The 13,910-nt window shown below is 39.1% G+C and overlaps 1 protein-coding gene across 4 annotated transcripts in view; it reads right to left on the reverse strand.

Moving 5' to 3' along the window:
* Positions 1–13,910, reverse strand: part of SIPA1L1 (signal-induced proliferation-associated 1 like 1) — a 193,665-nt gene that overhangs the window by 158,519 nt on the left and 21,236 nt on the right. For all 4 annotated transcript variants that reach the window (XM_006865565.1, XM_006865563.1, XM_006865564.1 and 1 more), the window contains exons 2-3: positions 9,426–9,556; positions 2,418–2,606 (exon numbers count right to left, since the gene is read on the reverse strand). In XM_006865565.1, coding sequence (XP_006865627.1) covers positions 2,418–2,606; positions 9,426–9,556 — 320 coding nt within the window. The remainder of the gene's footprint in view (positions 1–2,417; positions 2,607–9,425; positions 9,557–13,910) is intronic.

A 13,910-nucleotide genomic window follows, 5' to 3' on the forward strand; every position in this document is an offset into this window, starting at 1 on the left:
GAAATTAAATACAATAGACTGAATGTCAAGCTAATGTTCTCCCATGTAAACTATCACATAATTCACAATAAAAACTTAAAAAAAAAAAGAAACAATAGCTTCATATTTTGACATTTTATTTAATAAAGACAAGATAAGCTAACTGCCAAGTTTCGGCAGTTCAACCCCATCAGCCTCTCTAAGAAACCTTATGCAAGGTCGCTATGAGTCGGAACTTAACAACAATGATTTTTATAGCAATAGTTTTTTACTTACCCTCATATATTTATTTTGTTTTTAACATGATGTTATTGTTGTTAAGTGCTATGGAGTCAGTTCTGATCCACAGTGAACCTGTATAGAGTTTCCGAGGAGCGACTGATGGGCTCAAACTGCTAACTTTGTGGTCAGTAGTCCAGTGCCAATTCCTACAGCGTCACATTCTCAAATACCCAGTAAGTAAAACTGAAGAATGTGGTAGTAAAACTAAATCCAGAGTTGATTCAAATTTTCTCAGTCAGTGCTTTACCTCCCACAGGTATGGAAAATGGCAGGTTATTTTATTTTTTGTTGTCCTTTTATAAATAGTGGAAATGTACATAAGTACACAGTGAAAGGCCAATAAAGGTTTCAGGAAAGGGAACTGAAAGCTTCAAGTCAGAAAACATACACTCACTTTCTAAAACACTCAGGAATTGAAATGCCTACATAAAGTAAAATGAAAACCAAATTTTAAAAAATTTGGTGGAACAATTTCTTTTCCTTAATCTTCTGGGTATAATTTTGACTTGTCTGTTCCTTTCAGCTTTTAAAAGTGGGGAAATGAGGAAATAAATCATCAAAGATTTGAAAGGCAAAAATGCCAAACTGTAGCAAACAAATAATGTTTTCTTTTTCCAAGCATAATTACAAACACATAAACATATTAAAGAAATCATTTAAATACAATTTAAAGGGAGGTTTGAAAATTCCTTTTACTCAGTCCAGTTTCATATAATAAATCATGTTAGAGAATATAAGAATGTATAAAGCTTTAAGTTAGAAAACAAACTGATGACACAGACAAAAATAAAATATGCTCTGCAATGATTCACATATACAATCTACTGTCTTTATAAGCATTTCCTCTTTAAAATGTGTGTTAGTAAAAGCACCAAAATAATCAGTTTCTCAACAAGATTCCACAGCAGTAATGAGATTTCCTACTCTAAAAATGACTCCCCAGACAAAAAGTCTAAATCCGTGTATCATCTGTTTTACATCAGTGAAATCCTGGCTTTGAATGCTGTTAGGAGACTTAAAAGAAAAGACAGAAGCCAAGCAATGGCGCCCTTTATGCTGAATACAGAACTGCTCAAATAGAATTCTAAAACAAAATAATCCACAATCACTGAGTAGATTTAGACTCACAGTGACCCTAAAGGACAGAGTAGAATTGCTCCCTTGGGTTTCCAAGCTGTCACCTTTCTCCTGTGAAGTGGCTGGTAGGTTAGAACCATCCAAGTTGCAGTTAGCAGTCCAATGTGTAAGTTACTGTATCATAAAGGTTCCTCTCATACAGAATAAAGCTGTTGTTGTTACGCACACTTGAGTCTGTTCCAACTCACAGTACCCCTGTATAGGATTTCCAAGGAGGTGTTGATGGGTTTAAACTGCCAACTTTGTGGTTAGTAGTCCAGTGTTTATACTACAATGCCACACCAAGACATCATGTTCTAAAACTTACTGGCTCTAGTGTGAAGTAAAATTTCCAAAAGTAATCTGGAGAGACTCATCCAGATCACTAAAATTTAATCTTGTGAAGAAAAAATACTAAGAAATACACTAAGATATATTATCATCAATAATTGTATGAAAGAAAGGTTGGTTAACTACTCTGAAGAATAGGAAAGCCACATAACATAGTCCACAAAGACAATGTTCTAGACCCTATTTGGTGAGTAGTCACTAGGCTCTGAATAGGAATAACAACAATCCAAACAGGCCTGGGAGATTAAATGGAGTAAATATTTAAGGCACTTGAAACACAACCTGATGAACATGCTCATCCACGTTAGCTACGACGATGATGATGATGATTACTGCTGTGGCTACTACTGGTTCCCAGCATACTTGAAGAAATCACTGCATCGATAGGATAGTTCTGATAGCTGAACATCACTCAAGTATAATAACTATCAATTCTGACAAAGAATATTACAGTTCTTGTTAAGTGCCATTGAGTTGGTTCCGACTCATAGCTACCCTGTCTAGGGTTTCCGAGAAGCAGCTGGTGGGTTTGAACTGCTGATCTCTCAGTTCAAACTGACCTTGCAGTCCAGTGCACAAAGAAGACTATCCTTCACAATAAATTGTATCAGCTTTCCCTGTCAAAAATGAGATATTCAGGTAGGACTCTGTAGGACTAACAAGAGACTTTCTCCGAAAGCCAAACTCACCCCTTGTTCATCCAGTTTCATGAGCTGCTCTGTGACCTTGGGGGTATTGAAGGCCAGCCGCAGGCACTGGACATTGAGCTCAGGAATCACGTGCTCTAGTACTTCCTTCAAGGGAAGCCCCCTGGCGGTTGAGTGCTTTGCTGTTGAGGGGATGGCATCCTCCAGGACTGACCCTCTCAGGGTCATGAGCTAAAAAAGAGACAAGAACTGGGGTCAGAGGGGCGAGACAGGCATCACAGGCAGTGGAGGCCCAGACTGTGACTGGTTAAAGCTGATGAGGGAGAAAAGAATGACAAAAGTGATATAAGATACTTCTAACTCATAACGACCCTGAGGAGCGGCTGGCTAGTGGATCAGAAACACTGACACTGTGGTTACCAGTCTAGAATTTACCCTACAGCACCACATCAGGACTCCATAAGATACTTGTTGGCAAATGTTGTTGAGTCGGTTCCGACTGATAGTGACCCTGTATAGGATTTCCGAGGAGTAGCTGGTGGATTTGAACCTGCAATCTTGTGATGAGCAGTCCGTGTTCATCTTACAGCGCCCCACCAGGACTCCATAAGATACTTAGAATCTGAAAAATGAGACCAATACTCCCAGAAGACCCAGGATACTCCAAAGGGACTAATAATCAGGCCTTCTGAGGACGTTTACTCAAATGCCAAATACAGTATTTCCTTATAGAGATCAGTAAGGTGAAAATTTCTACTTTAGACATATTGTCAGGAGGGACCAGTCACTGTAGAAGGGTATCATGTTTGGTAAGGTAGAGGGTCAGAGAAAAAGAGAAAGACCCCCAACGAGATGGACTGGCCAAGTGGCAACAGTAGTGAGGTTGGCCCAGGATCGGGCAGTGTTTTGTTCTGCTGTACATACGGTCGCTATGGGTAGTTACCGACTCATAAGTACCAATGACACTTAACAACAACAACATAAAATGCCACTAAGCAGACCTATCAAAGAAACTAAGGAGATATCACAGAGAAATATCTGGAGAAGAAGTGCTTAAACTTTAGGTGGTATGTATGCCTTTGTGAATGACGAAACGAAAAAATGGCGTAGACCAATATAAACTCATATCCCCAAAAGCTGCCACGGTAGGGCACTGAGAGCAAGCACCATCCACTGCAGCTGATTTCAACTCCAGTTTCCCCTTATAAACCTTTCCCTGAGTAATGATGATCTGTTTGAGAAAAGTGAGCCAGACTAAAGCCTATTGCTGTTGTTGTTAAGTACTGACAAGTAGGTTCCGACCCACAGCAGCCCTCTATAGGGTTTCCGAGGAGCAGCTGGTGAGCTTGAACTGCCGGCCTTGTTGTTGAAATGGACGTTGCAGTCCAGCGCATTAACCTACAGTGCCACAGCAGTACTCTGACTAAAGCCTATAGTAGTCTTAATTTCCAAACCACTTTACATGTCAACGTTCCTACTATAACCACTATACAGTGACTGACAGTAAGACATCAAATGGAACAAAATTCTAGGAAGTATATAGGTTCCAAGTTACTGTACTGTCAACAGGACCTACAAAGATAATGGAGGCCTATATGGTGGGGAATGTTTATGGAATGTACGAGGGTGAACAGTAAGATGTATATATATATATATACTCACAGCTACAATCTAGGAAGAGTATATTTACTAAGAAAACTATAAACAAGGCCAGGTCCTAACAGTCCAAAGGCAGAAAACAGATCATATTGGCTCAGGGTAAAAGGGAAAGTCCTCAGGGAAATGTTGGCATTAGAAAGGGTATGAAGTATAGGGAGAAGTTCTATATACAGAAAAAGGCGAGAAAACAATACGAGCAAAGACATGGAGCTAGGCAAGAAGAACGGGGCATGAGGGGGAAGCAGTGAATACTATAGTTTAGCCAGATGTTAAGGATAGTCCCTGAGTGGTGCAAATGCTTAATGCACTTGGCTGCTAACTACAAACTGGAGGTTCAAATGTACCTAGAGGCGCCTAGAAGAAAGGCCTGTTGATCTACTTCTGAAAAATCAGCCACTGAAAACTATGGACAGAACGCAGCAGTGGGTGCTGATGGCTGTGAGGTAAAGGGAGAAGAGCACTTCAAGCAGGAGACCCTGAAAGCAGGCTGCTGGGTGTGCACTTCATCTGGCTGCTACAGCGACATGTATGCTTAAAATATAAAGTTGTTAAATACGATAAACTGCAAGAGGAAGAAAGTGGAGGCAGAGACTACAGTGAGAAGGGGCTGCAGCAGTCTTCAGGTTAAAGAGAAGAGGGCATGATAGAGCATTAGCATAAGAATGGAAACCAAAGTGAAGAAGAAACACCAGGGAAGACAATTAGATCACATTTGGCAACTGACAGAGTAGAGATGAGGGCAGGAAAAGCATCAGCATTCATCAGCACCTTACCCTCCATACAAAAAAGGTACCTGAGCTCAGTGAATGCAGTCTATTCATTTGATTTTATCTTCTCTCTCATTTATAAATGATTTATTTTCAAGTAACACTGGTCCAAAGAAATCATCTTCCCATCCTATTAATATCTAATTCTGACACACATACATATATTTTCTTTCTTTAAAAAAAAATCATAGAAAACAGCTGAATGACTCTGTTATGCACTTCTTTTCATGCAATAGTACATGCCTTGGGGTAGGGACCAAAAAGGCTGGAAGTACTATCGATTTAAAAACCAAGGCCAGGAATGCTAATCACTGCATATGTGCCATAGAAGCAGATGATAAAAATGATGAGTCAGTATCGATCGACTCATAGCGATTATATGCACAACAAAACGAAACACTACCTGGTCCTGAGTCAACCTCTCAACTGTTGCCACACTTGAGCCCACTGATGTTGCCACTTTGCCAATCCATCTCGTTGGGGATCTTCCTCTTTTTCTCTGACCCTCTGCCTTATCAAACACGATATCCTTCTCCAGCAACAGTTCCCTCCCTGACAATATGTTTGAAGTATGAGAGATGAAGTTTGGCTATCCTGGCCTTCAAGGAACACTCTGCCTGCACTTCTTCTAACACAGATCTGTTAGTTCTTGTGGCAGCCCATGGCACTTTCAATATTATCCTCCAACACCATAACTCAAATGCATCAATTCTTCTACAGTCTTCCTTATTCACTGTCCAGCTTTTGAATGCATATGAGGCTACAGAAAATACCATGGCTGGGTTCAGGTGCACCTTAGTCCTCAAGCTGACATCTTTGCTCTTCAACACTTTAAAAAGGTCTTGTGCAGCAGACTTGCCTAATGCAATACGTTGTTTGATTTCTTGACTGCTGCTTTCATGAGTGTTGATGGTTGAACAAAGAAGAATGAAGTCCTTGACAACTTCTATCTTTTCTCTGTTGGTAAGAATGTTGTTTATTGGTCCAGTGGTGAGGGTTTTTGTTTTCTTTACATTGAGATGCAATCCATATCAAAGGCTGTGCTCTTTGATCTTCATCAGTAAATATTTTAAGTCCTCTTCACTTCCAGCAAGCAAGATTGCATCATCTGCATATCGCAGGTTGTTAATGAGTCTTCCTCCAACCCTGATGCCTTGTTTTTCCTCATATAACCCAGATTCTCGGATTATTTGTTCAGCATACAGGTTGAATAAGCATGGTTAAAGAGTACAACCCTGTGGTACACATTTCTTAATTTTAAACCATTCAGTGTTCCATGTTCTGTTTGAATCCACACAATTGAAAGCCTTTTACGTAGTCAATAAAGCACAGATAAACATCTTTCTGGTATTCTCTGCTTTCAGCCAAGATCCATCGGAGATCAACAATGATATCCCTTGTTCCACATCCTCTTCTGACCTGGCTTGAACCTCTGGAAGTTCTCTGTCAAGGTATGCTTGCAGCCATTTCTATATAACCTTTACTCACATGGCATATCAAAGATACTGTTCAATGATTTCTGCATTACTTTGGGTCACCTCTCTTTGGAATGGATACAAATATGGATCTATTCCAATCAGTTAGCCAGATAGTCGTCTTCCAAATTTCTTGACATAGATGAGTGAGTGCCTCACCTCCTGTGCCGCCTCACTTTCTTGAGAGATTTCAATTTTTATTCCATCAATTTCTGGTGCCTTGTTCTTTGCCAATTCCTACAATCCACCTTGGACTTCTTCCTTTAGTCTCATTGGCTCTTGATCACATGCTTCCTCTTGAAACAGTAGAACATCAACCATTTCCTTTTGGTACAGTGACTGTGTATGTATACCTTCCATCTTCTTTTGGTGCTTTCTGCATCATTCAATAATTTGCCCAGAGAATCCTTCAAAAATGAAGTCGAGGCTTGAATTTTTTCTTCAGTTTCCCCAGCTTGTGCAATGCTGAGCATGTTCTTCCTTTTTGGTTTTCTGGCTCCAGATCTTTGCATATTTTGTTGTAATATTTGACTTTGTCTTCTGAAGTTGACCTTTGAAATTTTCTCTTCAGCTTTTACCTCCTTAATTCTTACATTTGCTTTAGCATCTCTACACTGAAGAGTAAGTTTCAGTGTCTCTTCTGACATTCACTTTGATCTTTTTCTTCCATCTTGTCTTCTTAATGACTTTTTGTTTTCTTCATGTATGATGTTCTTGATGTCATCCCATAACTCTCCTGGAATTTGCATATGAGTAATTGATGGTCTGTTCCACAGTCTGTCCCTGGCCTTGTTTTGGCTGATGATATATGGAGCTTTTCCACTCTCTCTTTTCATAGATGTAGTCAATTTGATTTCTGTATATTCCATCTGGTGAGGTCCATGTGTATAATTGTCTTTTATGCTGTCTAACAAAGTATTTGAAATGAACAGCATCATTTGAAATGACCTCCAGCATCATTTCTATATCCACGGCCATTATTTTCCAACTACTGATCCTTCCTTTTTGCTCCCAACCTTTGCATTCCAATCACCAGTAATGATCAAGACATCTTGATTACATGTTCGATCAATTTCAGATGGAAGAAGTTGGTAGAATTCTTCTATTTTATCCTCGCTGACTTTAGTGGTTGGTGCATAAATTTGAATAATAGTGGTATTAACTGGTCTTCCCTGTAGATGCATGGATATTATCCTATTGTAGACAGCATTGTACCTCATGACTGATCTGGATATATTCTGTTTGATGATGAGTGCAACACCATTCCTCTTCAATTTGCCATTTCCGGCATAGTTGTCAAATTCAGAATGACCAATACCAGTCCATTTCAGATTGCTAATGCTTAAGATATAGATGTTTATGTGTTCCATTTCATTTTAGACAATTTCCAACTTTCCTAGATTCATAATTCATACATTTCATGTTCCAATTATTAATGGATGTTTACAGCTGTTTCTCTTCATTTTGAGTTGTGCCCCATCAGCAAATTTGAAGGTACCACAGGCTTTACTCCATTAGCATCATCACAGTCAACTCTACTTGGAGGAGGCAGCTCTTCCCCAGTCGCATTTTGAGTGCCTTCCAACCTGAGGGGCTCATTTTCCAGTACTATATCTGACAGTGTTTCTTTGCTATTCATGAAATTTTCAGTGACTAAAAATTCAGAAGTAGTTCATCACTCCTTCTTTTAGTCTATCTTCGCCTGGAAGCTCATTTGAAACCTGTCCACCACGGATGACCCTGCTGGTATTTAAAATACCAGTGGCATAGCTTCCAGAATCACAGCAACTTACAAGCTATCACAGTACAACAAACTGACAGATGAGTGGTGGCTATAGCCACCTTCAAAATTACAGTATGCTCTCTTAGCTTTTTATGTTCACTAAAAGAATCTACATTACTTAAAGATGAGCTTTGGCATGAACAAAAAGTACACTAGAACATGTCAGTTCTTTGTTTGTCTCTGGCCACTATAAATAATATATTAGATATTAAAGTCTTGCCTTTAAAAATCCTATTTTTAATTTCCCCAGGGTAAACGCTTAGGAACAATTACTAAGCGTAGCCAGCTGCTGAAACTGGCCTTGCATTCAATGGGGGAAATGAAGCCAAATGCCCTATTTACACTAGTTTCAGAGCCATTATTTTTTAGATTCCTCAAGAGAGTTTTAGGAATTACTGGATACCAACAATCCTAAAGTGAATTAGGAGCTGAGAGGCAATAAATTAATCAATGGCAAAACCAGAAGGAAAGAAAAGTACCACCTCCAAGCCCCAAACTGGTTCACAGGTTAAAGGAAAATTATTCACTAGCTGCTTTATTTTTCCTTTTCTTTTCTTAAACTTCATTGTAAACTTAAACCTTATACATGTTCACAGATTCCTAAAAGAACTTCAAGAGTCTATTTCACCTACAATTAGGCAGCCTCAGGTTCAGATAGACTGAGTCTAGAATTCACTGAATATGTCTACAAGATAGGAAAGTAAAAGAGGAAGGAAGTCTCTTTGTTTTTTCTTGGGACAAAGTAAGAGCCTAAGAACAGCTTAGTATGGAGAGTTAAGTCTTGATTGGCTTTCTCTTATCCCTCAGAACCCTGTTCTTCAAGCTGGCTGATGTTTTCTGCTTGTCCAAGCAGGATGGGCAGTACCTCAACTTGGGACTCAGATGGCTCCAATTTCCTTAGGGCACTCTTAGTGGACCTAGCATCTCTGAATCAAAACACCCATTCTTTCATTCATTGCATCTGTTGTTGTTGTTGTTAAGTGCTGTCGAGTCAGTTCTGACCCATAGCGACCCTGAACAGAGTTTCTGAGGCTGTAAATATTTACAGGAGCAGAAAGCCTCATCTTTCTCCCGCGGAGCAGCTGGTAGTTTCGAACTGCTGACCTTGTGGTTCACAGCCCAATTTGTAACCACTACGCTACCAGAGCTATGCAGAGCTAAATGGAAAGAGAGACTCCAGATCTAACCATCCTGGCCACCCCCATCACTACTAATATATGAATGAAAGGAGCCCTTTGTTTATTTTAGAGACATCTGTAACCATGTGTGCTATTAAATTCAAATTAAATTGCTTTGCTCTCTTCCCTCCCCTCCCCTGCACAACACACATCCCAACTGAACTTCAAATATCTTATTTACAACTTACCTCACTAGTTCTAAAAATCATCCGGTAATTATATGGAGATCCATTTTCTTTAATTTCTTCTGGCTTTTCCCTTCGAATGCTCACAGCTACTGGACCAAGATTCTCATCAGCTCCAAAATAGTTCCAGTGTTCTTAGGTAAAATAAAATAAAATTAGAACATTTATACATGCTTTTAAAATGTTATGTTCTGCTCAATATGTAAGATTGCCACTCAAAAACTAGTCTATATCAACAAAATGTAAACAACATTCAAAATTCTTCAATGAGTTAAAACAAAGACTTGGCCATACAGGTTAAGTTTTAGAGGAGGTTATGAACAATGGGCAAAGGTGAGTGGCTTGCTGAGTTCTTCACTACTTTACAATTTCTTACTCTAGTTCTATAACAACAAAATTGTGTTTTCTTCCAATATTCCTCGATTTAAGTAGGTTACTTTGGGTGTCCTTCCTTGCTAGTGGAAGATTTGTCGCAGCATCACGTAGCTTTTATTCTCTAATACAAAAACAAAAAAAACTACATCTATTGAGAATAGGACTTGAGGAGATAGTGATTTCCCCCAGGTTAAAAATTAATTTCCTGAATTTAACAGCAAAAGGCCTGTGAGTCTCTGCTCTCTAGGTAGCCCAGGCGAGATAAAGAGGAGCCCAGAGGAAAGAGCTTCCAAGTGCCCCAGGTCTATGGAATTCTAGGTTCAGGGCTCCATCCTTCCCAATGGTCCCTTTGTCATAAAAATCACAGACAACCAACAAAATCAGTGAACCTAGAGGGAATATACAAGTTGTGACCATGTCTTCTCCTTGGTGACTGGTATGACCAGGTGATTGATGATTCAGGGGTCTCTCCTCCATGCTGCGCTGACATTGCCTGAGGCCCCAACCTTAGCATAACCTGAGTGTGGGGAAGTCTCCAAAAGATTGGTGTTGAATTTACCTTTCTCCTGACCAGAAGGAAAGTCAGGACCAAAATTAATTTACCGAAAATTAAAAGAAGTGATATGTACTGTGTTGTTGTTGTTATGTGCTGTGCAGTCGGTTCCGACTCATAGCGACCCTGCACAGGATTTCCAAGGCTGTAAATCTTTACGGGAGCAGAAAGCCTCATCTGTCTCCAGTGGAACAGCTAGTAGCTTCGAACTGCTGACCCTGCGGTTTGCAGCCCGATTCGTAACCACTATGCTACCAGAGTTCTTTGATATATACTGTGCTTCTTTAAAATATATACTTCTTTTTTAAAAGTTCAAATTGTTGATACATCCAAAGATGTTCAGAGATGAACAAGTCCATAAAACATGGAAATATATGAAAAGCTAGAGTAGAAAATTAATTTTTTTCAAATCTCCAAAGTATATACTCTACATTGTTCAATGTCATTTACATGTGACGTGGATAAATGACCCAAAATATAACATGGCACATTATTATCTACAAAATGTGTTAGGTTATTTGGAAATGCATGTTATTCCCATACAAAATATGTAAGTATTTGAAAATCCATGAGAATAATCATAAATAATTCTATTATATATTTAATCATGTACTTTTAAAATTTGGGGAATGTGCATGAAAACACTCTGCAAGCACTAAGGAACGATTACCAAAGATTTAATCATAAATACTGAGAACTCTCTCATAATATTATCTTGATCCATGGAAATTCAAAATAAGCAAAACACAATGGGGATACAGGCAACAAATATTTGTATATGTGGACAACTGAGAAACAACCCAATAAATGTCACAAAACCCATGTACAAACACTCATGTACACCCTCAAAGCACAACACGTGAGAGTCACACGCAAAGGTTATGTACTCTTACTTTGAACACAATTCTAATAACCTTGGTTGTCTGGTCTTCAAGCCCACTGCTTTATTTCAGAGGTGTGATAACTCCAGATGTTGACAAAGTCCAGTGTGTAGGGCTGATATAGACTTGCATGCAGACAGCAATGTGATAGAACAACTGACAACAAGGAAGAAAACAGAAAGGGAGGAGACAGAAATAGTATAAAAAAGCAGACAAGAACTTAAAGGAAAACAAAACAGCTGTCTGGGGCCACTTACTGAAGGAGCAAAGAGCTTCACACACTTTGGTAACTGCAGAAGGTATCTTAACATAGCAGCACAAAACAGCAGATGTTTCAAGGATGAGCATGACCCACATTCACTGTATTCTTTTCCTTGTACTTCTAGGACCCAAGGCAGACCTGGTTCTCTAGAAACTCCCCCCATATACCACAGGTTCTTTGCTACTGAGAAATTCTCAAAGGCATAAAACCACTATCAATTCTTTACCAATAACCTCAACTGGCCCTCAAACTTTGCCTGGTCAGCAGTCTCTCCCCTTCTCCAGAGCAATTCATCATTCTCAGTCTCAGCAAATGACAGACAACAACACTATCTACACCGTTAAAAAAAAGTTACTTCAAAAGCAAATTTCTACAACCACATATGCAAACTCACCTGTACCCAGCCTCCTGCTTCCTTTTCTCTACAATCCAAAGATCTCCCTCTACATTCTGGTTATCATCTATATTCTCTTCTTTAGCTTTCCTCATGCTCATTCTCAAATCAACTGTCACGTCAGGCTCACGTCTCCTTCATCTTTAAATATCTTACCCTCAGCCTCTTCAGGTGCTCTCCTTCCTATTCTGCCACTTTTTGAAAGAGAAAGAGCTGGCTAATTCTAATGCCCTGCTCTGACTTCCTTTGCATCAAAGACTTCCTTACAAGTTAAAACAAATGGTCATTAAAAACAAACAAACTTCTCTTGCTCAAACTTTCCATATACCCAGCAGAGTTCATTTTCCCTACCCACTCCAGAAACCCTCTTAGTTCCCGGCTTCTGTGATACTACCTTTTCTTGATTTGCCTTCAAAAACATTGGCTGTTCCTGCTCAGTTTCTTTTATTCTTTCCTTTTCAAATATTTTACTCAGTCTCAAAACTTCAAAAGCCAGCTCAATGCTGACATCCAAAACTTTGTATCCCCAGTCACACTTACCCTAAGCCCTAGGTGTTTACATATACCTCACATTGTTGCTGTTAAGTGTCATCATCAACTTCTAACTCATAGCCACCTTGTACAGTTTCCAAAGAGCAGATGGTGAATTTGAACCACTGACCTTGCAGTTCAGCACGTATCCTACAGTGCCACACCACAACTCTTAGACTTAATGGGACTCCTTATTTGTTCCTCTGGCATCTGCGAAAGTGAAGCCCTTACATTCGCACAGAAATCTATAGAGTTCTCTCTGCAGTCACTATTTCAGCATGACACACTATTCACTCAGGTGCTCACGACAGATCTACTGACATGCCCTATGAAATCTAGTTTAGAAATCTCTCTCAAATCTATGTGCCTTTCCTTCATCCCACTGCTACTGATTAACCTGTCATTTTTCTAGCTGGTTTCCTCTTTTCAGCTTTGTTCACACAGCAGCCAGATAATCCTTCTACTATGCAAATCTGCCCATCTACTGTTGTTGCTGTTAAGTGCCCTCAAGTTGGTTCCAACCCATAGCGATGACCCTGTACAGGGTTTCCAAGGAGCAGCTGGTAAGCTTGAATCAGAGACCTTGTGGTTCAAAACTGACTTTGCAGTCCAGTGCGATTAATCCACGGTGCCACACCAGCACTCCCACTATCTACTAACAAGCTTAAAATCCTCTGGTTTTCCCAACAGTCATGGCTTCCCTAAGAAGGGAAGAGGGACCTCTCCACTACTGATTATCACTCCAGATTCAACTTCATCCTTCTAAACTCTGAGAACCAACTATCCTGAACTTGTCAACGAAGAAAACTCAATGTGCCCTTTCTCACATGTGTCTACAATGTTCTCCCCACAGCTTCTCTGTAACTAAATCCTTTCCTCCTTCACATCTCATCTGAAATACCATTAACATATCCTCTCAAGGACTGACTATTCGAGCAAAATTATTTACCTTACATATTACTACTAACATTGTATTAAAAAGTGTAAAGAATCCATAAAATAACACAAATTAGTAAGACCAAATACTTAAGATATTTGATATACAAAAATTTAGAAAGCATTACAAGACAAAAAATACAAGCTTTTGAAATATAAATATTAGTCATTTCATGGAAATTTTATTCAAAAATTTAACATAAAAGCAAAGTATTATTCAGAAAAATAAACCAAACCCTACATAAAACTGTAGAACACTTAATTTAAAAACTTAACACTTAAATATCATTTAAGCAATTCTGAGGGGTGTTTAATCATCACTGAAATCCAAGTATATTTTCATGTATTTTTCCAGCTGCTTAAGTAATCAATCTCTGAGTTAGGGGAATGGTGATGAGGTATTTGTAAATTAAATTGTAATCACACACTTTTTTCAGATTCTATCTTCAAACAAACCCATCTCAGGTATAGTAGACCTCGTTGAATTTATGTTTGTGTTTGTATAAAAACAGCAATCTCTTTTTTTGTTTTTTTGAAAGAAGAGCTCTAGCTATAA

The sequence above is a fragment of the Chrysochloris asiatica genome, unplaced genomic scaffold, assembly GCF_000296735.1.
Source record: "Chrysochloris asiatica unplaced genomic scaffold, ChrAsi1.0 scaffold00079, whole genome shotgun sequence".
In the NCBI taxonomy this organism is placed as follows: Eukaryota; Metazoa; Chordata; class Mammalia; order Afrosoricida; family Chrysochloridae; genus Chrysochloris; species Chrysochloris asiatica.